Source organism: Trichosurus vulpecula, chromosome 1 (genome assembly GCF_011100635.1).
Source record: "Trichosurus vulpecula isolate mTriVul1 chromosome 1, mTriVul1.pri, whole genome shotgun sequence".
Taxonomy (NCBI): Eukaryota; Metazoa; Chordata; class Mammalia; order Diprotodontia; family Phalangeridae; genus Trichosurus; species Trichosurus vulpecula.
In genome coordinates this window covers 383803555-383830890 of record NC_050573.1, presented here as the reverse complement: position 1 = coordinate 383830890, position 27336 = coordinate 383803555, and the positions used below count along the sequence as shown (strand labels likewise).

Below are 27336 nucleotides of genomic sequence, written 5' to 3'. Positions count from 1 at the left end.
AGATCTGACACAAACCCACACATCAGTAAGGTGTGTGTATATGTGTGTGCTCTCACACATACATATGTATCTAGGTAGAAGGTATCTGGTGCACAGATACTCAAGCAAAATTGTAAAAGGAGACAAGTTTCTCTTTGGGTATCTCTATACCAGTGTCCACTGGATGCCGAGGGTCCCAGTTGTGTTGTCTCTCCTGGGCAGTGCCCCCTTGCTTCATACCTCTCCCAACCCACTATCCGGAGAGGTGCTTGTCCTACATCTTACCCCATTCAAGATCTTGGCCTCTGCTCAACTAGTCCCACGCACTAATTCAGGCTGCGGTGTTAATGGACGATAATGGCTTACTGTGTTACCTTTCTTGGTAACAAGTTTGCATTTCAAAAGGAAGTCTTCAAACCAAAGGAATAACTATTACAGTGGGTATCAGGCCCACTTTGGGCCAGAGGGAGAGAGACTTAGGGGTGGGGCAAGAGGCTTTTGACACATCTTATTGCTCATATCACATCCCATAGTTGCCTGTCTCTTCCACTTATGCATAGGAATGAGTGTGTGTGTGTGTGTGTGTGTGTGTGTGTGTGTGTGTGTGTGTAAAGACTGCAGAATCTGGCCTTAGGAACATCCATCAATGACCATACTTTAGGTTCAATAGCCACTCAAGAATAACTCAGTGGCTTCTACCTGGTTCCTTGTCTTGTGGACTATTTCACCACTAAATAAGCCACTTCTCAATGAGAGGAAATAGAGGTCAGGAGATTGTAATTTTTTTAACCCGGTGACCTCCAGGTTGCCTGGGTCTGAAGCTCAGGAGGCTTCAGTATCTGGTCCAAGAGGGCCAATGAAAACACCTGTGTATTAGAAGGACTGTAGGCTATGACTGTTCTTACTTATTAAGGAGAGACCTCCCACTTCTCATCCATGGAGGAAGAAATCTCTTGGACTTTGGCTTCCCTTAGATTCTGAAGAGAAAGCATTTCCATGACCAAGGAGATGGCATGAAGGGCAAGTCTGGGAGCCAGGCAGCCTGAGGTCTGCCACTGCTCTGCCACTAACCCTGAGTCCCTTGGAAAGTCATCTTCCCTCTGTGGACCTCAGTTTCCCCATCTGTCAAAGGAAGGGATTGGTCTAGATAATTTCAAATGTCCCTTTGGGCTCTGATATTCTTTGAGTTTGTGGACTGCATCCCTTAGGAACCAGGCAGGGTCTGCTTCTCTTTGGGAGGCTTCCTTCTTCCCATGGCTTCTCTTTTCCCCCTCCCATCTTCCTTCTCCCAAAGCCCTCACCCCCAAGAATGTGTTCATAAACTTATTAGCCCAGTGTTCTGTACAAAAGGCTTATTACCCTAGACTTATATTCAAAACAGATTCCAGAGGTTAAAAGGCGCAATCATTAAGGCAGTTTAATAGATTCAATATTTCACTTGTGTTTCCTGATTCCCTTAAGGGTCCTGTGAACCCTAAGGCATCAGAAAGGAGGCTGGGGGCTGTTTGTCTTTGATTAAAAAGTATGGGGTAGGTTATCCACCCTCTGTTGCAAAGGACTGACATGCCAAGAACAAGGGTGACCCATTGTTTCCCTTTGGCCTGGGTCTGCAATGCCACAGGGCTGTGGCCCAGCAAGCTGAGGAGAAGGGTGAAGTTCATGAATAGCAAACCCTTCAGCTTCACCACCTCTCCTTCGGATAGGGTTCAGTCTGTACGATGTCACTGGGGTGCTCTGAGATACATGCCCCATTGATCTCGCTGAGTTTGTTATCTGGCAGGTCCTCAGGCTTGGTGCAGAGTTTCAGGGCCCTGGAAATGAAGACATCCAAGTCGAATTGGGGGTCAGCCCCATGGTTCCCCTCCTTGGGGTCCTTGCGGTGCTGGGGTGAGGAGGGCAGGCTCCGTTCCTGGATCTCCGGGAGTGGGCTGGGGCACTCAAGGCCACTCTGAGTGCTCTTTACCCATTGTGCAATCTCTAGGAAGAGGTTGGATGGCTCCTCCTCTAGGGAGAGCTCAGTGGCTGGAGCGATGGCTGTCTTCTTCCAATGGGACAGGTCTAAGATGAGCTTCGGCTCAGAGTAGTGATGGGGCTTGTTGTCCCTCCACAGTAACTTATCCAGGTAGGATGGTGATCCCACCTTGTAGTCACAGGACCGCCCGCAGTCAGAGTCAAACACCCGGTCCATGGACGAGTGAGACTGCTCCAGGAATCGTTCCGAGCTACTCTGGGAGTATTTTCGTGGGTCCACCTGGACCTCTTCTACTATTGACTCGGAGCCTGCACGGGGATCACGCTGCACCTCACTTGTTTCAAGGTATCTGTCCTGCCTCCATTCCAGATCAGAGGACAGACTGACTTGATACCTAAGAGAAGACAGACAAAGAAGATGAAATGAGAAGCTGAGGGTCAGGTGGGATTGTTGCTAGAGAAAAAAACTCCATTAAGTGTCGCTGAGCTCTTCCTTCTAACCCAGTTACGGGCCATCTACACCATACCATTACATTTATTCATAAACACACAGCTTTGTATGATTCTTTGATACTGTCTTCCAAAATCAAAATTGCAGGATGTTGGGGCTGGAAGGGACCTGACCTCTTCATTTTACAGACAGGGAAACAGGCCCAGAGGGAGGAATGTTCACAGGTTCATAGATTTAGAGTTGGAAGGGACCATATAGGTCATCAAGTCCAACCCCCTCATCTTACAGATGAAGAGACTGGGGTCCAGGAGAATGTGAGTAATTTGCCAAGGGTCCTGTAAGCATCTGAGGCAGGATTTGAACTCAGATCTTTTGGAGTCTAGGTCTAACATTCAGCCTGCTACGCCCTGCTGCTTCTCAATGTGCCATACCCAAGGTCACACAAATAACTAGTGACACAACCAAGACCACAACATGAGTCTCCTGACTTCTAGTCCAGTGAATAGTCTCCTTCCCCACCTTGCATTTCTCCTGCCCCAGAAGTCAAGGTGAAGTCCAACCAAGTTGCAAACTCGTTGAAGGCAGAATTGAGGGGTTTAGGCTTCTCTTCTGTCCCCCTCCCTACTCCCCATTCCCAACATACACACACACTGTACCTAGAACATGGCTGGGCACAGAACAGGTGCTTGATACATCTTTTCTGATTGCTTACATCTTTGGGAGATGCTGAAGGACCTTAGGTCCCTAGCAGTTTTCATGGTTTCTTTAAAGTCCAGGAAAGATGGGACTGCTGAATGGGAGGAAGAACCAGGCAGACAGAACCAACTGAGTTCCTGTGTGTACACACTCCTTGGAGGAGTATGATGGAGACAGCTGGTAAGTGAACAGGAAAGGGAATGTGTCTGAAAAATATATAAGGAGTAGGTGGAACATGCTATTGTCTTTGTGAGGTGATGAGAAACACTAAGAAGGCCCCATATTTCCTCTACCTTACCATTAACCAGTGTTTCCTTTGGGTAAATTAGTGCTCCCAACCAGGGAAATGTACCAGGCAATGCATTCAATCCAAGCCCCACAGCAGGCATGAGTTTCTTAAAGACATAAAACATGGAGCAACAGGAGAGCCCAAGGAACCTAGATGGTACTGAAAGGGGAGAAAGGGTACCGGAAGGGAAGAGGGGGTCACAATTCAATAAATATTTATTTAATACTTACTATGTGAAAGGCTCATTGATAGAGATTGGGGATAAAAAAAAAAAGAATGTTTCTGCCCTCAAGGAGCTTACATGCTTTTTTTAAAAAAAGATACTATCTTTTTTTCTTTTCACATTAGTTGTATAGAAGAATTAGAACGAATGGGAGGAAGCATGAGAAAGAAAAAAAAAACCAAACAAAAAAGAAAATAGTTTGCTTCACTCCGCATTCAGCCTCTATAGTTCTTTCTCTGGAGTTTACATACTACTGGAGTGACTGGAGTACACTATGCACACAGATAAGTATAAGACAAAGTAAATTGCAGGAGCACTAAATTGGAAGATCTTCATGGAATCTTTAAAGAAATGAATACAATTCAACATACATTTATAAAGCACTTAATAATACCAGGCACTGTCGGAGGTGCTGGGATTCTGAGGGGTGGAGATGAGAAAGAGGGAGTATATTCCAGGCATGTGAGGCAATGTGGAGGGGAGAGATAGCAAGTCATAGTTGAGGAAGGGGGGCAAACTTCATGGACTTAATTGTTTTGTCTGAGGCCAGCCCTGAAGACCCACAAAAGCATGGCAGAAACAGCCTGGAGTAGGATTAGGATGTAGGGGTCTAGTCTAGGTTCTTCCATTTGCTTGGGCACTACTCTCCTGCTCTGAATTTCAGAGGATTGGACTAGATCATCTCTAATGAGCCTTCCAGATGTTGGATGGAGCTGTTGCTCCACTCTCTGCCTCTGAATGCTCGTCATGTTGTATAGAAGAGTTAGAACGAATGGGAGGAACCATGGGAAAGAAAACAAAACAAAACAAAACAAAAAAAGAAAATAGTTTGCTTCACTCTGCATTCAGACTCTATAGTTCTTTCTCTGGATGTGGATGGCATTTTCCATCATGAGTCTTTTGGAACTGTTTTAGGTCCTTGCATTGCTGAGAAGGGCTGAGTCTATCAAAGTCAGTCATCACACAGTATGGCTGTTACTGGTTCTCTAGCACCCACTTTTGGGTCACCTCCTAACTGCCGAGAGAGTTCACTGTATCTAGCCAGGCCCTCACCCACCATACTACACTCTAGCCATCTTCTCCCCCATCCCCCACCTCTTTCCATCTCTGGCTCTGGAAAGAGTAATCAAATAGATAATATGATTCCTGGAAAGGCCACCTAAATTGATTGCCCTGCGCCTCCACTCACCATCCCTATAAATTCCCTGACCAAATCATTGTTCTTCCCCTTTTGTAGGAATGTTAAGAGTATAAGTTCTTTGAGAGGAGGAACAGTCTTGCTTTTGTATTTGTATGCTTGGCACTTAGAATTGTACTTGGCACATAGTAAGTGCTTGGTAAACACCTTTTGACTTATTGATGTATGATTCTAAGAGTCTGTCTCAGAGCTATGTGTCTGTTGGTGCTGTGGAGGTCACAGACCAGAAGGTGAAGAACAGGGTGCAGCTGGAGGCAGAGTTTCTTAATTAATCTAAGCTTTCCACATGATTTATAAATCGCTCAGTCCCAGAAGAATTGCTCTGATGCACATGAAGGGGCTTCAAAAGCAACACCAAACTCTCTCTCCAAACATAATCTGTTTAACAAAGAGAGATTGTCCCAGTCTTCCCTTCGAAACCCCCCTACCCTGTACCCATAATCTATCAAATGATTCAAAAGGACAATTTAATTGTCTTTCACTTACGTAACCAGTTGTTCGTTCCCCAAATGTAGCAGGACACCCACTTAGGTCCTTTCTCCTCACTTCCTTGTGTAGTTCTATAGCTGTTAGTATGATGTCTGCTTCTATTTTTAATCCCTGAGCAGCCAGAAGTCCCTGACCCTTTCCCCTCCCAGGATTTAGCAGACAAGCACTTATAAAATCAGAAATGACAGAGACAAAAAGCACCCTAGAGATGATTAAATCCAAATCCCTCATTTTACAGAGAAGGAAACTGAGGCACAGAAAGTAACATTACTTCCTCAGGGTCATGCAGCTAGTTAGTGGCTGAGCTGGGACTAAAACCCAGGTCCCCTGACTCCCAGGCTCCACTACCCCATACTATCTCTCAAGGTTGGACAACCTCAGGCGCGTTTCCAAAGAAGGCTCGATTTCATTCTGGCATATGTCATGACTCTCATTTCCCTTCCTCATTGGAAATCACACAGGAGTTCCTATGGGAATCTTATTATCCTCAGCTCACAAGACCAAGGCCAAAATAGGACAGTTTTTCTAGCCTCGGACTTTGAAGGACAGAGCTTGGACAGACCCAGGGAACAAAAGAATGTCTAAAGAAAAAACTATCTACCTAGAGATTCAAGTTTGCTTAACCTTAGAAACAATACTGTCATAACTGATGGGATTTCTCTAGAGTACGGAGAAGTTGACAACCTAGGAGGAGAAATGTGCCAAGTAGCTGTCTCCTGTTATTCTGATGGGTGAGGGGTGTGTGTGTGTGTGTGTGTGTGTGTGTGTGTGTGTGTGTCTTTATTCAGAGCCTGCAGTAGCCAATGGGCCTAAGGAAAGTTTCTTTGCTCAAAAATCTCTTTTCTCTAATACTGGATGATTAGAGAAATGAAATGAAATGAACAGGCTTCTCTTAACACTGAAACCACTTGAGAGAAGATTAAAGCCTCATAGATTAAGACCTCATAGACGGTGATTGCAAAGATCATGTGGTCCAACTCCCTCATTTTACAGATGAAAAAACTGGGACCAAAGAATATTGTGACTTAGCTGAGTTCACCTAGGAGTAGGGTTTGAACCCAGTAGGCAAGGTTTGAACCCAGGTCCTCTGCCCCCAGAGCTCATTCCACTCCACCACACTGATTAAAGGGTATTTGCCATTTCGCCTGATGTAGCAGTATAAGATCGACAAGGCACTTTTACAAGTTCATTATTTGATTTGGTCCTCACAACAACCCTGTGAGGGAGGCAGCCCAAGCTTTATTGGCCCTATCTTATATATAAAAAAACTAAGACCCGGGGAGATGAAGCCCAGTTAATATCAGAACTGTGTGTCTGCATTCCAGATCTAGGACTCAACATCACACGGTGTCCTCTCAATCAATCATGTCCACCTCAGCGTGAGTACATTTTAATCAGATAATCAAAGTGAGATCTGTTCTGCTAAATAGAGTAGCTGCGTTCATTAGGAGAATGGGGAGAAAGACATTCTCTTCTAACAATGGACCCTTCAGGAGAGGACCTGCTTGGGGGAAGGAGAAGCAGATGTCGCAGTAAAGGGATTTGGGCATGAAGACAGGAGCATGAGGGTACAAGGCACCTCTTAAGCCAGCAAGTTAGGATGTAGGCAGTGAGTGCATAAACTGTGGTAGGAAGGTACCAAAGATGAACATTGCCTCCTTTCAAATTTTGTAGCTATTTGGTCCTGGTCACTGGCAACCTCCCCTACTGCTTTTGGCGTATGGACAATTGAGGAAAAACAACAGATGGCTAGGATTAAGGAGCACCTGGTCTTTGAAGAGATCAAAACACCCACTTTCATCATAGGGGTGGAGAAGACAGATATTATTCTTATTGCCTTTTTCATATGGAGAAACTGAGGTTCAGAGAGATTAAGTGGCTCAAGGTCACTCAGCAAGTTAGTGTCAGAGTCAGATCTAGAATTTGGGTCTTTTGCTTGCAGCCTGGGGGGTAGTGGTGTCTGTGTTGTGTCCTTTACCAGACTGACTCTTTTCATGTGGATCAAATGTCTCTAACATCTAACATCTAGGAGGAAAAGTTCAGAAACACTAATGTAAGCATTGCCATTGGTAGCTGTATAGATACCCAAAGACAAGCTACAGCATCTTTCTTTCTGAGCTCAGCTATGAGCAAGTAGCTGAACTACATCATGGCGACTAAACATGAGAGTGAATAACCCCATTTTCATTTTTCTCTCACAGCCACTAGGGAGCCAAGCCTCCAAGTCTATAGGAGTCATGAGTACCCCTGAGTGATTTTGGAAGAATTCACAATAGTAGTCCATACTTGCTAAAACTCTCTTTATTTTAATCAATAGGTTGTTCCATGGAACAATTGCTACTGGGTAAAATTTGGCACCTTCTCATCTTTTTCAAAGTTCCTTTCTTGTTTCACTGCACAGTGGGCTCTGTTCCCAGGCACACATCTTACTTTTAGCTAGCTATCATCAATCTTAGAGAAAGGTACTGAAGGCATGTTCTCCTTCCCTCTCTCAAAAGGGGACCTTGTGCAATGGTCCTCAGGTCACTAAGAATTTACTACTTTACCTGTGGGTAAAGCCAATTCTTTGAATGAGTAATAGCTTCATTCTGTCTCATTACCCACTATCAAGGATAGATTTAGCTAGAATCAGGTTAGAGGGCAGTTCTGAGAATACTCAAATCTTCGCACTGGAAGGATCCTCAAAAGTAATCTAGACAACCATACTGATAACATGAAAACTGTTCATTAAAATATGTAAAGGCAGTAGTCTAGCCTGAGAAACTCACTGCTTACTGAACTCCTCCAGGAGTAGAGATGATTCTGGCCTGAGCCACCTGCCCTCTCTCATCCAGTTTCCCTTGGGGCTGATGGTATGAATTTGTACTGTGATCGACTAGAATCGAGGTGTCAGTTGTGGTCATTGAACAGAACTTAGCTGACTGCTTCATCAGCAGATTTAATCGGCAGCCTTGGTAGCATTAGCATGGTGGTCTAGCTTATTAGGCTAACCATTGATGCATTCTGTTAGATCCTATGTCAGTTCCCTTGAAGGTAACACTTAGCAAAGCTAATCCTTAGGTCCAGTATCTCCTAATACAGGCAACTCCTGAGGTTACTCAATTAGAGGTGGAAAACCATGCATAATCAAAAGCAAAGGACTTTCCTGTGCTTAGCAGAGCTGCAAATTCAAATTAGCTCATGTTTGTATAGTGCTTCAGGTTCTACAAAACACTTTCCTTACAAGAGCCCTGCAAGGTAGGTAATAGTTTTTTTTTATCCCTATGAGCCTCTGGGACTCAGAAGGTTAGATGACTTGTTCAGGGTCATGCCAATTAGCAGCCATCTGAGCCAGGATTTAATTCAGGCCTCTTGACTTCAAGCCATGTGCAACCACCCATGCCCTCCTGAATATAAAACCAAAGGGAAAGGCCTGCCTTAGAGATCAGGTACCTCTGTGCAGATTGTCCTTCCCCTGAAAAGCTTTCCCCCCTCTCTCTCTGCCAGTTCCACTGCACGTGGGTTTCAAAACCCAAACCCAGCTCAAGTCCTGCTTTTCTGAGAAGTCTTTCCTGACCCTCTCAGCCCACTGTGTTCTCCTCCTCCTAATACCAGCACTGGTCATCTGCACACTCATGTAATACTTTTCATGTGCAACCACCAATGTGCTGGGAAATATTTAACAGCCAGATACACGTGGTAAATTTTTATATTTAATCTGCATTACTGACAATTCCTTTATCACTTTATTATGGCTAGACAATCAACAAGATAACAGATCAAACCCCAGTTTTCCAGCATTTACCAATTTCTGAGGTTCTTAGCCAGAGGCAGCTAGGTGGCACAGTGGATAGAGTGTCAGAGCCAGAAATACTCATTTTCATGAATTCAAATCTGGCCTCAGATACTATGTGACCCTGGCACAAGTCCCTTAACACTGTTTGCCTCAGTTCCTCATCTGTAAAAATGAGCTGGAGAAGGAAATGGCAATCTACTCTAATATCTTTGCTAGGAAAATTCCTTGGGAACACAGAGAGTTACACACAATTTTAAAATAACTTAACAAAATGCTCACACTGAAAATTTAACAACTGGCTTTCAGAGCTAGACCCAGCTAGATCCAGCACGCCACTGCATACAAGCTCATGACATCTACCACAAGGGAGAGCAAGGGTTGTGTCTTACTCCTATCTGTGTCCCCCGGAATGCTTAAAAGTGAATGTTAGAGGTGTTCAGGAAAGACTTGTTGGTGATTGATTTCTTATACTACTCTTCTGCATTATTATCAGCTGGATGGTGGACTTTCTAAGTAGGGGAGGGGAATGTCTCATGCCTCTTTACATCCTCCCAGTGCTTGGTACAGTGCCTTAAAAACAAGAGCTTGCATTGGTGTGGTGTTTTCATAGTTTTCATTCATCACCTCATTGGATCCTGATAAAAATTCTATGAGGTAGGCAGGGCAAATAGTATGATCCCCATTCAACACAGAAGGAACTGAAGCTCAGAGAGGTTAATCAATTCACCCAAGGTCACACAGCTAGTGCTAGAACTAGGGCTTCCACCTCCTAGTCCAGGGCATTTTTCACTCTAGATATGCTAGAGATATTGGTTCAATGTTGTTGGACAGTCCATTCACTCTAGCACAGACAGTTAGATGGAGAGGACAGTAATGAAAGTTGGTAGTGGCTACCTAGTTCAGTCTTGAGAAAGGTCACCTGTCCATTTGCTCATAGCAAGGAATCACATGCTGGGAGAGCAGGAAGAACCATGGACTTTGTCCACTTGATTGTGAGAGTCTGGTGGAAAGGCAGAGAAGATGAGCCTGGCTAAGGGTGGGGGAGGAGATGTATGTACTCTAAGGTGACCTTCCAAAGGCTACTGGAATGTGTGACCACTGAAAAGGAAGGTCTCTAGCGGCCTGGAGTTAGATTGGGAAGGTAAAGTGGATGGGTGGACAGGGCATGTAGAATCAGGTGGGACAGTTGTTCTTGATAACAGCATCAGAAGTCAACAATACTGCACCTGTCCCAGGTGGAGAGCTGGCTCTGGTTGGCTGCCATCAACAAGATGTCATCAATCTCATCCTCAATTCGGAAGGGCTGCTGGGAAGTAGGCTCATCCTCTGGGCATGAGTATGGGCTCATGTAGGGGTGCTGCAGGCCCATCTCTGCTGTTAATCGGTCCATGGGGTTGAAGGTCAGGATCTTCTCCAGAAAGTCAACAGCTATGGGAAGCAAAGCAGAGCAGGATATAGAAGTCATTGACCGCTCCCTACTAGGGTGAGCAAAGAAGATTGTGAACATATAGGGTCTATGGGACTTTCCTTTAGGAGAAGTGGCTGACAAGAATGAATCGGGAGTGAGTCTCCACTAAAGACAGACCTTGCCTGGAAATAGCAGGGATGGGGAATGGATGGAGAGATGCTGGATAGAAAGGCTGCAAAAAGTTGAGAGATCCTGAATGAAGTCAGCACTCCTAAAGTTCCATTTTCCTTCCTACCTCCAAATTATTACTATTCCCTCCCCCCTTCCATTTCTCCTTCAATTTTGGTCTTTGTATAGTAGAAAAACGACCACCCTGGTAGTCAGAAGACCAGTCATTTGGCTTTGTCATGTGCTAGCTGTGTGACCATGGGCAAATCAGCCTTCCTCCCTACTAAGCTGCCACATTTGTGGGCGCACTGATGATGATGACAGCTAGCACTTACGAGGTGCCCCGCACTGTGCTAAGCACTTTACAGTTATCTCATTTTATCTTCACAACAACCCAGTGAGGTAAATGCCATTATTAACCCTATTTTACAGATGCGGAAATTGAGGCTGAGAGAGGTAAGAGAGGTAAGCCCAGGATCACACAGCTAGTCAGCGTCTGAGGCTGGATATGAACTCAGGTCTTCCTGACTCTAAGCCTGGATTGTGTCCTCTAATCCATTGTGCCACCTAGCTGCCCCAGGTCCCATGCACAGGTGGGTAAGCGCAGGGAGTATGGCTGGGACGGACTTTGACACTTCACAGTTTTGTATAGGATAGGGCTGACACTGGTGTTAGGGCCATCAGTTTCCTTAGCTGTAAAATGAGGCATTTGGACTGGATATCTCTAAAGTCTTTTTTTGACTTTAATGTTCTCCAGTTCTTTCTGCCTTGAATCTGGGTCTCACTTTTTCAGTCTTCCTGCTTCCACCCAAAAGTACTCTTCCAGTAGTTTGCCAAGGTACCTGAAACTATACCACTAGAGATTTTCACCAATTCCCTTAGGTTAAGGCATTTTATCTTTAGGAAACCTCTATTAAAAATGGAAATTCTCTTGGGAGGTACGGCACATTAGGCTATCGGCCATTAACACATTTCGGGGGTTTGTCAGCAGATGTTAAAAATGCACAAAGCAAAAGTCTGCAGGAATGGAAAAAGGACGAGTAAGTTTTGGAGGTGTGGGAGCGAGGAGTGAAGAGGAAAAAGGTCTTAGCATGAGGTCCTTCTTCAGGGAGTCCAGGCCTGGGCTTGTTCTCTCAGTGAAGGCCTTTGGATATCCAGGGGTCAGTTTGAGGACCCTGAGTGAGCATTTGGAGTAAGTGATGCACTAAAAATGAAAAGAAGCTTAGGACAAAATTGCCCACTCCACACTTTTACTGAGGGTGGGTCAGCCTGCTAAGCTCCCCTTCTTCTTCCCCTTTCTCTTCTCCTTGTGCAGAAAACACCAATGGTACCTAGATACTTAGTCTGATGCCTCTGGCATGATGGGACTTGCCCTAGATTGTGCTGGAGTGTGCTCTGCAGGCCAGTCCAGGGCCAAATCTGATGCCCAGGCAATAACGTCTCTGTACTTGTTACTTCCCACCTCGCTTCTTTGTGAAAAGGCCACTTAGAGCATCATACGGCTAATCACATTGCAACGCAAGAGGAAAGGCCCAGGTTTGTCCTCCAGAGCCTTTGAGGAGGCAGCAAATCTGAGAATGGGCGTCTCAGCCTGGAACCATTAACCTGCCACTCACCGCTGTCGGAGGATCACTTTGCTGAGGGTATTCATCAATGATTCAGGGAATCAATGGATTCAGAAAACTGCTGGCCTTCTCCAGAGGCTTCAGTGCCACTCTGTAACCCAAGACTCTGGGACTGAAGGACACGTAGCGGCATTTCAGTCAGGGGGTCATGAGGGGACTACAAACCAGGCATCTCCAGGTCCCAGGGCTACACAGCTTCAATGAAAACACCTTACATTTCTACACAACTAGAAGGTACTTTCATATCCATTATCTCATTTGATTCTCGCAATAGCTCCTAGACACACACAGGACAGGAAGGATCATTTCTGTTGTGCAGAAATGGGAATTGAGGGTTGGAGAGATGAGATGACTTGGCAAAGTCATACAATACACAGGGATCAGGATGAATGCACCGGAATGGGAGTGAGGATGGAGGCTCCTGGCCCAGTGTTGCCTCTCACACACGATGACCTTGGGCAAAGTATTTAACTGCTATGGGCCTTTAGTCTCTTCGTCTTCAAATGGGGATAATAATGCCTATATCACCTTATTCTTTTTTTTTCTTTTTGCGTTGTTTCAGGCCCGTCGACTCTCTGTTACCCCATTTGGGATTTTCTTGGCAAAGATATTGGAGTGATTTGCCATTTCCTTCTCCGGCTCACTTTATAGACAAGGAACTGAGGTAAACGGTTAAGTGACTTGCACTGAGTCACACAGCTAGAAAGTGTCTGAGGCTGGATTTGAACTCAGATCCTCCTGACTCCAGGCCAGGAGTTCTAACCACGGCAGCACCTAGCTGCCCCCAAGATAATAGGGCAAGAGGATATAAGATTCTAGATTTAGAGCTGGAAAGGACCTGAGAAGTGATTCAATCCAACCTTCTCATTTTATAGATGAGGAAAATGAGGCACAGAAAGGTCAAGTGACCAAAGGTCACATAGTATCTGAGATGAGATTTGAACTCAGGTCCTCCTGACTTTTGGGCTGGTGCAATACCCACTGCACCACTTAACTCTGTACAGATATAATGAAATTTTCTTTTTGGACTGGATGTCAAGCTGAGGAAACTCCGCTACTGGTACAGATTCATACCTTCTCTGCAACCTTAGTGAATTGGGTGCCTGGGGCACTGAGAAGCTAGTAACTTGCCTAGGGTCACACTGCCAATATGGGTCAAAGGTGGGACTCAGATGCTCCTGACTAAAAAGAATGCGTTCTTAACTTTTAATGCCCCCAGGCAACTCTCTAAGACAACCATTAAGAGGCTACAGAGAAGGTGCAAAGCTTCGGTGGTAGACGAGGGTTCTTTACTGGGAGTTCCCTATGCTATAGTCCAGTCAAAAAAAAAAACTATCTCATTTTATCCTTTTATTTATAGTAAATGAAGATTATAAATGTACGATTACTTTACAAAATGAAAAGTGTAATACTAACATAAAGCCCTATGATTATCATTAGCAGCAGCACCATCACCACCACCAACGGAAGCCCAGAGCTGGGCTAGGATCTCTAGCCTAACTCCTACCCAATGCTGGAATACTATCTACAAATCTTTCTGTGACAGCTGGTCAGTCAGCCTGTATTTGAACTTAAGGGGAGCCTACCGAACAGCATTAAATATTAGAATTTCTCCCTTAGATTGAGCGCCAAATTTTCTCCCTTTAACTTCTACCCACCCCCCAGTTCTGCCCACCGGAAATGCAGAGATCAATCCTTTGTCCTCTTCCACACAAGAGCCTTCAAATGTTTCAGAGATCTGGCTCTGCCCTTCCCCCAGCTCTTTTCTTGCAGTAAACATCCCTTGTTCCTTCAATCAGCTCTCATTTGCCATGGTTTCCAGATCTCCCCACTGCTGTGGACATGCTCCAGTTTAATTTTCTTAATGCCCCTTTATCCCAAGGCATTGAAGCAGATTGGGGTCATTTTTCAAACTCTGAGGCAGCCAGGGGATTTTCACTAGAGGCAGTACTGCTATTTCTGGGAATATGAGGTGTGAGCCCGGTTAGCTTTAATAAGCATCTGCCAGCTAAGGCAGATTAACAACAGGTGGCAACCCATGCAAAAGGGCCTCTTCTAACAGTAATAAAAGCAATAATAATTCCCTTTGTGGTTGTTCAGTCATGTCTGACCCTTTGTGACCCCATTTGGGGTTTTATTGGCGAAGATACTGGAGTGGTTTGCCATTTCCTTTTGTAGCTCATTTCACAGATGAGGAAACTGAGGTAAACAGGGTTAAGCAACTTGCCTAGGGACATACAGCTAGTATGCACCTGAAGATAGATTTAAACTCAGGACTTCCTAACTCCAGGCCTGGAGCCTACAGCACCACCTGGCTGATCCAATTCACCTTTGACGTTTGCAAAATGTTTTCTTTACACAAGTGCTGGGAATAAGTAGTGCAATCATTATTATCCCTTTTTTGAAGATTAGTAAGTGAAGGCTCAGAGTTAAGTGACTTGCCTAAGGTCACACAACTAGTAATATCACACTGGAATTCAAACTCAGGCCTTCTCATTCCAAGCCCAGTGTTCTTTCTACTATGTCATGCAGTGTCTAGTCATTATCATGATGTCATTTGTAATACAAAATGGAGGCTGGGGGGGGGTCTTCAGACCTGAAGGGTCCTGGGGCAATTACTCCTTTGCATCCGGGGCCATCCCTAGTAGTCCTTGCCACAGGACTCCGATGACTCTGGAGGAGAGAATGAGGCTAATGACTTGGCACAGCCTTCCTTCACTTAAATCCAATTTACTTGCAAGTCAAGACATCTCCCTCCTGAAATCATTGGTCTTCTTCCAGCAAGGAGGAAGAACTACAAGAAGCAACAACACTCCTTTGATTATTATGTTAATCTTCCTCTGGCATCAGGATTGAGTTCATTCCTCTCCACAGAGCATTCAAAAGCCATCTACAACCTCGTAACTACTTTTAAAACGTTATTTTCTTTTTCTCCCATGAACCACCTGATCTGGTAGACTGGCTTATTATTCCCTGAACATGCCACATGTATTTCCAGCTCTGGGCTTGGCTCACACTATTCCCTTGACTTGGAATGCTTGGTCCTTCTTCTCCACTTGTGCAAATCCTGTCCAAGGTTACTAACTCGTCTGGGAAATCTTCCCCAATATCTCTTCAGTGATTGGAAAGAAGAAAGAATGAATGAGTGAAGGAAGGAAGGAAAGATGGACGGAAGAAAGGAAGGAAGGAAAGTGCTAAGCACTTTACAAATATTATTTCATTTTGATTCTTACAACAACCTTGGGAGGTGGGTGCTACTATCCCCATTTTACAGCTGAGGAAACTGAGGCAGATGGAAGTTAAGTCACTTGCCCAGAATCACATGGCCAGTAAATGTTTGAGGCCAGATTTGAACTCAGGTTTTCCTGCTTCAAGTCCCAGTGCCCTAGCCACTGTGGTTACCTGGTTGGCCTCCTCCAGCACAAATTACCTGTCACTCACTTGGGGTTTAGCCTGTGCCATCTCTTTAATTATTCATCTTTTCATGTACTTGTTCTACCTCCCCAACTAGGGTAAAAGGCTCCTGAGATCAGAGACTGTACAGGGTGTTCCTAAAGTCTGGACACATAGGCAAAAAAGCATATTTTCAAGAAACGAAATGAATGAAATTTTCAACAACATTTAATTGGAATATTAACAAATAACATCTTCAATATGATTTCCATCATTTGTGATGCAAAGGTTGATATGCTTTGCAAGATTCATGTGAACTTGATGCAATAACTCCACATTGCCTATGTGTCCAGACTTTAGACACCTTGTATTATGCAAGTAGGGCCTACTCCTCTAGTTTCTAACACAGCATTCTACACAAAAGTACTCAATATGCAATATGATAACGCAAAAACAACTTGCATTTATTGATCCATTTTAAGGTTTGCACAACACTTTCCTCATAACACTCTGTGAAGTCAGGTTATTATTATTCTTTGTTGTTGCTGTCATTTTGCATATAAAAAAGACTTTAGAGGGATTAGGTGACTTGCCCCTTGGTCACAGGGAAGGTAAATTGAAGAGCCAGGTCTGCTGACTCTACATCTCTGAAGATAGTGAGATGATGGTGATGGTGTTTTGCCTGGCACTAACACTGATTTTCCAGGTATGGCTTTGGGGACTCTCAGACTTTGGGGGTCTAAGTGAGCTGCAGCATCCCTATGGGTTTTGGGATCAACAATTCTCTCTCTCTACAATGGAATCACAAGCAGCAAGAAGAATTCTTTGTCCTATACCTATATTTCTTGCTCTGTTTCTTTACAGGGTGATAAAATAAATACAAACGTAGAACTATGACACCATGGAAGATAAACATCTTTACCTGGCACCCTCATTAGCAGTGGCTCCCATAGGTTTCATTTGAGAAATGGGAAATCTGAAGTAGAAAAATGCTTAAGACCCACCAGTGAGTTCCTGAACTGGAATGATGAACAAAAACTTTTTCAGTTCTAGATCATGGATTCCGGAACCACTTGTCCCAGAAGGCAAGAGCAGGGAGTCTTCAAGGTGGAAAAGACCTTAATGGTCATAAAGGTTTATATATGACCTTCCTAAGGTCACCCTGTTGATGTGTGGCAGAGCTGGGTCTCACAGTCAACTCTACTGACTTCACGTGGGTGCAGCCCTGGCCATGGTACTGAAGATAGTAGTAAGGAGCGGCTGGGGCCTGAGTTCCTCGAAAGTCTACCTTGGAGAATGGAGTGGAGGTGGTTGTCAAAAAAATGATTCCTTGAGAAAACTAAATGCTAAACATAGAATACCTCATTGATTACTCCAGGGAATTTCCCAGCTCAATGAAGTGCCAATGAAAACATTCCTAAACAATTATTTCGCTTGGGAAGACTTACATGAACAGGCAAATGTGAGTGTGCACCAGGATCACATACAAAGGCAGGACCAAAGGAACAATTAAACAACCACATAATAATGTAAAGGAAAACAACACTGAAAGACAGCAAAATTCTGATCAGTGACTAATTGTGTTCAGAGAACTCATGGTAAAATAAAGAGATGATAGCCCATAGGTGGGAAATGAAGCATACATTGTCAAGCACTGATTCATTCTGCTTATCTGTATTTCTTTGGTTCTAGGGTGTGTGTGTGTGTGTGTGTGTGTGTGTGTGTGTGTATGCATGTGTGTTCATTAGAAAGTGACAGTGGTATAAAAAAAGAGTATGATAAAACTGGAATCCTCATCTTATTTTTAAAAATAAAATTAATTTTTAAAAGAAAACAAACTTAATTTGGATGAAAAACCTCTCCAAATCCTTACATACTTCTCCAGTCTTTAAAATGGGGAACTGAACATAATTTTACCCTTTCTTCAACACTTCAGCTCATTATTATCAAGATCCATTATTATTTATTAACATCCAACACAACCTGAGTCAGGTACCATACTGAGTTGTAATACAGTGATGTCCTTAGGAGCTATTAAGGTGTATGAGGCTGCTTACTTTTGCACAAATATGTTTTCTTGAGTTCCCATGTCTGCTTTTTACGGTGATTCTCTCTCCTTACTCACCACCAGACCATCTGTTCTTACTTTTGGCTGCATTTGGGGTGCCCTACCTCTAAAGTTACCATCAAATACCAGGGGGCCAGTCAGTGGCTCACAGGTGGCTAACCTCTGAGCTAGGTCATCTAGTCAGTTTTGAAAATTGTAAGCAGTTAGGAAGGCTGACCTAGCAAGGGAAGGATCTTGGGCACGAGAGCCACCGATTGCCCCGTGGCAGGATAGCTGCCTCCATATGGTCATTCCAGAGGGACCAATTACCCAGACCTCCAAGAGATAAGAAAATCTCTCATGAAGCTCAACTACCTTCACTGTTGACTTCTGGGAGCAGCTTTCTCAGTGGCTTTTTCACTTCCCAGGTGCTGTTGATGAAGGAGGGCATCACTCTGAGCAGCTCATCTTTGTCTTCCTCCCGGATTACAGGAATTGTCTCCAGGATGAGCTGCATCTGTTCCAATTCATGACTCCCTGAGGAAGAAAACATCAGAGGAGTTATATCTGCCCCAAAAAGCCCTGGGGCCAAAGATGAAGTTTTGGGTTCCCTAGGAATGGCAGCTTGGTACAGTGGAGAATCCTGGACCTGGAAGTCAGGAGACTTGGGTTCTAATCCTAGCTTTGCTCCCAACTAGCTGTGTCACCTTGGGCAAATCATATTTCCTCTCTGAATCTATATTTTATTAAATGAAGGAAGTGGACCAGTTAATCCCCCAAAAGCTCCCTTTCACCTCCATTCTATGCTTGGCACAGTAGAAAGAATGCTTGATTTTGAGTTAGAGGACATTGGGCTCAAATCCAGGCCTCTTCCCTTCTACCTCTGAGACCTTATGAGAGCCACTTAAGCTCTGAGTTCTAGATATAAAGTGAGAGAATCTGACTAAATGGCTTTCTAAGGCCCCTTCTAGCTCTAAATCTATGATTCTATTATTCTAAGTTAGAGGCCCAACTTTGGCTCTGCCAAAGACAGTGTCCCAAGAGCCCCAGATTGACTTTCCAAGTGTTTAGCCTCATATGTCTTTCTGTCTTCTTAGTGCCAAGATGAAGAAGGTGCTAATTATAAGACCAAATGTGACCCTGATATTTCATGGTCCAATTAGGTGCTTTTTATCTGTGAAACTCTTCTCTGGAATAAAATCAGGAAAGAGTCCATTCAGTGATTAAGATGCACTTCAGCAACCTGAACTAACATCACTTTAAAAAAACATTTATTATCCAAATGTTTGGTGTCACACAGATATTGTCTTTGAATTAATGCTTCACTGTGTCCTGGGAGAGGGGCTTGGTGACAAAAAAGGCCAAGTCTTCAGACAGGTGGTAAGGATCAGAAAAAATGCAAACACAGAGGGGCACAATCCCTCATCACCTTATCTTATTTTATCTTATCTCATCTTATCTTGTTATCTTATTTTCTCCTAAGTTTGGAAAATGCAGGTGCTAGTCCAGCTAGTCTTCTTCCAATTCCAAATTTTCCACCATTCCTGATTCTGTTCTTCCTACCTGGAAGAACCTCTATACTTCTCTATAGTTGAAAGCATCTCCTCTATGAAGCCTTGGTGGCTTAGCCCAGTCTCATAAGCCTTCCTCCCTTCACTGAACTGCTACACTGTGCACCGAGATGCACATATTTAGTGACATCTCCACTCCAAATATTCATATGAACTATTTGTGCCGACTTGTGGTAGAGCCTTTTGAGTTTGCATTGGTCTGATCAGCCACAGTTGGACACAGTATACCTTGACTCTGACACAGTGATGACATTTTGGTCCTCTTCGATCATGAAGGTCAATAACCACAGTGTGTACCAATCCAATCTAGCACCTGACCATGCAAGGTTTTATATTATACTCAAATCCTTTTGGATACTGTGTCATTTTGAAAAATTAGTGTGGATGGCTTATTATAGGCACAGTTATTCTAGGCAAGCCAAGATCAAAAGCCAGAAGGATTTGGGATCTTTAAAAAAATAAAAGGGAAGATGAGTGACTCTCTTCCCATCCACAGCCCCTTCTAGCAGTGCCCCACTTTTGCCCTTCTAGTGCCTACTGATAGGGGATATAAGTTACATTGCAGTGGTAAGAATCAGAGGATTGAGGAGGAAGAGTCCCTTAGAGGGTAGGGACTTCATGGAGGCACTCAAAGGTCTCTATAAGTGGTACCCCAGGGAGCCCAGTAAGGAGCCTGATGCTTCCAGAGGGAGGTAGCAATGACCATTGCTATGGGAGCCTCAATGGTATCTTGACTCAGGGAACCAGACCCCAGGCCCATCTGCCTCACCCATCAGACCTCTCAGGCTGAAGGCACTGGTATCTCCCATCTCATTTCCCTTTGAGGTAAGTTCCAAAAACCTAGGGACTATCTGAATCTCCTCCTCAAGTGGAAGGAGACTTTGCCTAACAGTCAGTTGGTTCCAGTTCTACCTCTGACCCTAAACCTCTGTGACCCTTCACTTCTTTCTTTGGAAAATAAAGGGCTTCTGCTAGGGTTTGAACTAGGGGAGCTCTAACAGCCTCTAAACTCTGAGACTTCAGAAGGCTATGGTTCATTCCTTAGATGATCCTGAAAATTTTTTCTAGTCTCAACATTCTATTATTATTATAGTCTCAGTTAACTCCACGATGAAAACAAATTAGGTGTTTATTTCAAAGTTACAAAAATTGGAGTGTAACTTAAATTACGTTTCTTGTATCAAATTACCTTACAGAAGTAAAACCTAAATGCATAAAAAGCTTAGGAAACATGACAAAGGTTATGAGGAAAATGGGAAACTGATTGTGGAAGTGCCAATGTTATTAAGCAAATAAATGGGAAAACAAGGCAGTGCTTCCTACTTGGTCATTACAAGTTAAATAACAAATCTAAAAAATTACTTAAAACTATCCGTACTTAGGATTCTTTATGTAGTATGTGCTTCATTTAAATATGGATGAACAAATTTTCACTCCATTTAGAACTCATGTTTTGATGTACACAAAAACTGCTTAAGTTAAAACATCCGATAGAGTCTAAGATTAGCTGTGTGGATTTGTGCAAGTCACTTAACCTCGAATGTTCATTTCCTCAGCTGTTAACTAGGGATAAAAATCCTTGCTGAAAATTGTATACGGCAGTGCTATGGCAGTATGTATACGGAATGTATATGGAAGTGCTATGGTTCTAGGACCGTAAGGGATTATTATTTTGTCCAGGGCAATAGCCCTGATCCAGCTTGGACATGCCCCACTCCTTCTCCTTGCCAAGACCCTTAATATATTCCTTTGGTCCTTGCCTTCTCTTCTATACAAATGTAAACTTTGTTTTCCATCAGGCAAATAAGTGAGTCGAAGTGGACTCCCCTTGAGCCAAGTTCCCCCCACAGAGCTTTCACAGGCTACTTACAAAGGGGCTGTGTTTCCCAAACATTAAGATAAGGCATCATTTGACCTTCGCTGCTTGCCATGCTGGGTTTCATCAGTGCACCCGAGCCCAGACAGCAGCTCTGGTATGCCCTGCTGGAGATGGATTGGATCCTGTGCAAACAAACTTATCTCTGCCATCCCTGAGGGCCTCCACTCTGTCACCAAGTGGGGCCATTTCCCATGGTGAGAGCTGGGCAGCCTTCCTGAAGTCAGCCCGCTGCTGGGAGGCCCTGGGTATCACAAACATCTTCCACATCACTAACTGACTCTGTACCTGTTTAAGTGGAAGACACCAAGTCTCAGAGTTGGGGCTTGAAGGACAATTATCCAGACACAGCCCCTTTCAACCCTCACTCCCCTATGAGAATTCTATTTCACTGACCCCCTTAACCTATCTTTGTGCATTCTCTTTCCAGTCTTGGTTTTCTTGGCCCAGAATGTTGTTCCCTTTCTTCCTGTAGGTCTAAGAACAACGACTCCTTCAAGTTCCAGTTGAAATCTGGCCTCCTCCAAGAAGTTTTCCCTGAGCCCTCCCCCACCCCCATCTCTCTTTCATTTGAACTCTAATGACACCTACTTGTGACTCCTCATGGCACCTAGAACAGGCCAACTTGAGTAATAGGATTTTAGAGCTAGAAGGGACCTTAAACATCAATAGTTCAACTCACTTTAGACAGCAGGTAATTGGGGCCCAGAGAGTCCCTTACCCAAGGTCACACACATAGTAAACATCAGATGGAGGATTCCAATGGAAATCTCCTGACTCCAGAGCCCGTGCTCTTTCTAGCATACTAGGCCATCTCCCTCATATTATTGTTTATCTTTCTATGTACGTGTCTTGTCTCTTCAACTAGACTATAAGCAGCTGTAGGGGAATATTTTGGCCTTTTTAAGTGACCTTGGCCAAGAGGGTAGGGAGTGACAGCATACCACCCATCAGCTCCTACCCCTAAGTCTATTCTATTTTTCTCTCTAGAAAACAGCAACTAATAGGCTTATGTGCCTATTAACAGGCACCTGTATTCAGTTGTATCAGCTATCAGAATTAAAGGCAGAGAGGCCAGGAAAAAATAGTAATCCCAAGGTACTTTGAGGTTGACAAAGCACCGAATGTACACAATCCCATTGGATCCCATTAGATGGGCACATAGTCATTACTCTGCCTTAGAGGCAATGCCATGTGGTAGATATACAACTGGCCTTGAACTGAAATACTGGGGTTCAGGCCCCACCTCTGATGCATACTACCTAAATTCACATTTGGCCCTGGGCAAGCCACTTAATCTTTCAGCGGTCTATTGTCAACTCTCCAAGACAATAAGCTGCAGAGAATATGTCAAGCTGCATTGGTAGAGGGAATTTCCTCAGCTGGGAGTTCCTTATATCAATGAAACCACAGGTCTAGTTCCTATCCCTATCCCCATTTAACAGATGAAGATACTAAGTCTCAAAGAGGTTAAATGACGTGGTCCTAATCACGAAGCCAGGAAGTGTCAAAGGCAAAATTTGAACCTAGGTTTTTCCTGATTCCAAATCCAGCACTCTCTTATACTACACTGCCTGGTTCAGCTCCTATAGGGCTGAATATCCAAATGTGGCAAACATCTCACCTTCCCTGATTCTCTGGTTAGCAACACTCTTTCCTCATGGACCTACCTCTCTGTATTGCAACCATCTGCCATACAGTATTTTACTTATTGATGCTTGTGCCTTATCTCCTCAACTAGATTATGAGCTCCATGAGGACAGGGAGAATGTCTTATTTAAACTTAGTATGTTCCTAGCATCTAGCATGGTTCCCTGTACACAGCAAGCACTTAATAGATATTGACTGAGTAAATAAACATATGAATACTTGGGTTGAGCATATTCTGTGGTAGTAAAAGGACATAGTCTTAAAGACCCTATCTATAGGACCTTTTTATCCCATTCCACTGTAGGGGTAGCTATTTTTGACCTAGAACTCTGCAGTATGATAGGCAACTGCCAAGTGTCAGGGTTCACCGACCAACAGGGTCTTACTCTCAGGTGCATATATAGGATGTGCTGAATGCTCCCAGGTACACTCTAGTGTTCTCTCCCAAAACTGATTTTTGTGTCTCATTTTTAAAGTTTGTATTGTTAATAAAAGTTAATTTATTAATTTTAGAAAAATTAAATTTAGTTACGGTTTAGTTTGATAAAAATAATGTCTTTTACAATTTGATTATTCAATGAGCATTGCCCTTAAAATTAAATGTAAATTAGCTGACTGTCTGCCCTGAAGGAATGTGTGGCACATGTTGGTCCCACCATGGTGGAGGAGTGGGTATTCTCTGGGACGCAGCATCTGAAACCTTGGACAGGTCTTGACTATAGTCCTTTCTGCCAAGGGCAGGTCCCAGGTGGTGGGAGCATAGACACATTAGAATTTCCCTTTTACCATTTCCAAAGACAACACAGTCCATAGGTCTCGAAAAAAAGGATAAATGTGCTTTTGAGACATACTCCCATCTATCTGAATCACTAGCCTACCAACAAGTCTTCCCTGGTATTTTTACCCACTCAAGTCCTAATTCTGCCACACAAAGACAAGACTTGCTATGAGTTCTTTGGACTATTATATTGGCCTTCTAAGTGGCATGCCTGCCTCTATTCTCCCCCTTTCTTCCTCTTATCAAGCCCTTATACTACTTCTACACTCATCTTTCTTATACACAGATCTGGTCACGTAGTTTTTCTGCTTAAAAATCTTCTGTGGCTCCCTATTACCTATTAAGCAACCTATTTGAACTCCTTTGCCTGGTGTTTAAGGCTCTCTGCAAACTAGCCACTTTCCCTATCCAATCTTAGTGCTTATTCTTTTCCTCCGTGAACTTTCTATCTCAGCCAAAGTAGAGTGCTTTCTTCTCTCAAATATACACTGACCTTTCTAATCTCCAAGTCGTTTCTCTCACTATTTCCTATAAATGGAATGCCTCCTTTTCTCCTCAGCCTGATGAATTCCTGTCCATCTCTTAGGACCCAACTCAAGACTCTCCTCTTGCATGAAGACTTCCCGTCCCATGTCCCTGCCTTCCCATCTTTCTGTTGGACTTCACATTGTACTATACCACATGTATACCATACGTTATTTTTATGTGTGGTATATCTATCTATATATATCAGATATAAACCTTCTATTTGTATGTGCATACGTATATATGATTCATGTATACATATAACATATAGACTATACATGATATATCTATATTATTTGTTTGTGTATATATGCATAGATGAGTTTATATATATATACATAATGTTTTTTATATATACATATTATATAAAACAGAATAGAGGATAAATCTCACATTTAAATATTACACACACACACACACACACACACACAAACATATCATGCACACACACATAGTCTATATATTTCTTGAGTGTGGGCCCAGGCCTGTGGTGCAGAAAGAACATTATTCTGAAGTGAGTAGGTGTGCACTTAAACTATGCTCTGACACTTATGAGATATAGGACCATGGCTTACCTTTCTGAGCCTCAGTTTCCTCATTTAGAAAAAAAAGAAATGATGTTTTTGCTTCCTATCCCTCACAGATGGTGGTGAGAAATTTATTTTGCAAACTTTAAAGCATGATATAAATGTGAATTATTAATTGTTACTGATTTATTGTTCTCAGCTAATCTGTGTCCTGGGTAGTCAAACTTCAGCCACAGATAAGTCAAATGAGGGTGGTATAAGCCCCCATTTCCATTCAATTATCCCATTTTATAAAATGATATGTTGTAAGGAAAGGAAAAAAGGAAAGGGAGGAACCCACCAGCAAACAGCATCTTCCCTGTGAGCATTTCAGCCAAGATGCAGCCAGCTGCCCACATGTCTATGGCCTTGGTATAGTTGTTGGGAGAGAGAAGCAAGCGTGGAGATCGATACCATTTTGTGACCAGCCCTTCTGAAAGATAACCCTAGAAGAGAAAAGACAAAAACACCAGACCAACAGATAAGTACTGGCTCCTGAGACACTCTTCTTCCCAAACTTCTAACGGTCCAGGCTCACTGAGGAGACATGGGAGTGAAATAAAGAACTAGTCCTTTCTGTCTCTCCCTGGTTATGTTGACAGAAAGCTGGAGGCATTTGGTGGATCACAGCTCAGATCTGTTGTAAGTCACAGTACTGGGTGGAGCCAAGTATAGCGTCTTGGCCTGGTACATTGATCATTAGAAGTGTTTGAATCTGAGAGCAAGTGAAAGTCTCTGAGCCCAGGGAAAACAGCAGTCACAAAGGACATGCATTTCACTCTTCTCAAACACAGAATGTATTTAACTTAATTTTAACACATAGCACCTGATGATCTGGTTGGCAAACTTCAGTTATAGCTAAAGTTTCAACTAGAGAATTCAAAGATGTCAGGTTAGAAGAGTTGATGGTAGGAGTTCATTTCCCTAAAGGATTTTAAAGAAATTATAAAAGAGAGCAGAAATAGCCACAAGGGAAAAAACTGAAGAATTATCAACCAGATTTGGCAGTGAGGCATAGTGAAGGATTGAACTTGCAGTCAGGGTTAGCAGAATGAGCCAATTTGGAGGGGAAGCAGGTAATGGAGTACTGAATTAGCTGTGCACAAAACTGGAGAAGAGACATAAAAGTAAAGGCTGTTCTAGGACACCCTGGCTCAAAAATATCCCTACTGAATGGGGACCCCTGGTTAAATATAAATTTCAAAGGAAGAATAACACATTAACCCACCATCAACCACCAATGCTTACAAATTAGATTATTGGGAACTATAGGTTTCAAGGGCAGCTAGGTGGCACAGTCTGGATAGAGTGCTGGCCCTGGAGTCAGGACGACTTATCTTCATGAGTTCAAATCTGGCTTCAGACACTTACTAGCTATGTGACTCAAGGCAAGTCACTTAACCCTGTTTACCTCAGTTTCCTCAACTGTAAAATGAGCTAGAGAAGGAAATGGCAAACCACTCCAGTAGTTTCACAAAAAAATTGGGTCATGAAGAGTCTGAAACAACTGAACAACAACAACAAATGGGTTTCATAGCATTTAGAGCTAAAATCAGAGACCATCCTGTCCCATTCTGCTTTATAGAGGAAGGAACAGAGGCTCAGAGAAAAGACTTCACTTATAGTCACTAATATACGAAGTAGCCGGGATTCAACCCCACATTGTCAAACCTCAAATCTAATTCTTTGTCTACCACACCATCCTTTAGTAAACCAGTCACCTGAGGGTGGGAAATGAAACAGAAACAGCTTTTGATGGAGTGTTAGGAAAGGTCCAAGCCAATTTCATTCAATGAATGTTTATTAAATATGAACTGTGTGCAAATATTTATTAAGCACCTAATGTGTACAAGACATAACACGGGCCAGTCTTTAGGGATGTGTAGGGTAGTACTCTGAGTAGCAAGAGAGCAACCCAGGGATCCCAAGAGGAGGGCACTGAAAGGGGAGGAAGGGGAGAGATAGAAGCTCCATGAGCAAATGCCACTTTTCTAGGTTTGTCTTCCACTACTCTCTTACATATATCCCTCCAAAACCAAAGTGTCCTATTGGTTGTTCCCCAAACACACTCTGTACTTTCTTATCTCCATGTCTTTGCTCATACTATTCTGTCTCCACTGGAAATGCTCTCTCTTCCTCCTTTTTCTCCCCTCCTACTTGTTAAAATCCTACTTGCCTTACTTCTCTATTTCTGTAACTGGAACCCACTTTACCACCAGTCACCTGATCTCTAAGGTTTGAAACTCCAGGCTACTTTGGACTCTTCCCTCTCCCTCACCTCTCACATCTAGTCAGTTAATGAGTATACCTCTGCAACATTGCTCACACTCATCCTCTTCTCTCCATTCCCACTGCCACCACCCACAACAGGCTGTCTTTACCACTCATCTGTGTTATTATAATAATCTCCTACTGGGTATTTCTATCTCTCTTCTCTCTGGTTCCTTCAAGCTAGCCTTCATATGTCTGCCAGAAGAATCTTCCTTCTGCATAGTAATAAAACAACAATAATGATGGTGATGAGAACAAACTTTTCTGTAGCTTCTTTAGAAATGTTTGTGCTTATAAGATAATATACTATGTAAGTGTATCATATATGCAAATATATAATATAATAATGAGAGTAGGCATTCACATGGCAGTGATAGAAATACAAGA

At 43.3% G+C, this 27336-nt stretch overlaps 1 protein-coding gene across 1 annotated transcript in view; it reads right to left on the bottom strand.

The window, feature by feature from the left end:
- Positions 1-1027: 1027 nt before the first annotated feature.
- Positions 1028-27336, bottom strand: part of MAPK4 (mitogen-activated protein kinase 4) — a 103945-nt gene continuing 77636 nt past the window's right edge. Inside the window, exons 4-7 of the mRNA XM_036742101.1 lie at positions 24980-25124; positions 18088-18249; positions 10298-10499; positions 1028-2345 (exon numbers count right to left, since the gene is read on the bottom strand). Of these exons, the coding sequence (XP_036597996.1) occupies positions 1661-2345; positions 10298-10499; positions 18088-18249; positions 24980-25124 (1194 nt within the window). The 3' untranslated portion in view covers positions 1028-1660. The remainder of the gene's footprint in view (positions 2346-10297; positions 10500-18087; positions 18250-24979; positions 25125-27336) is intronic.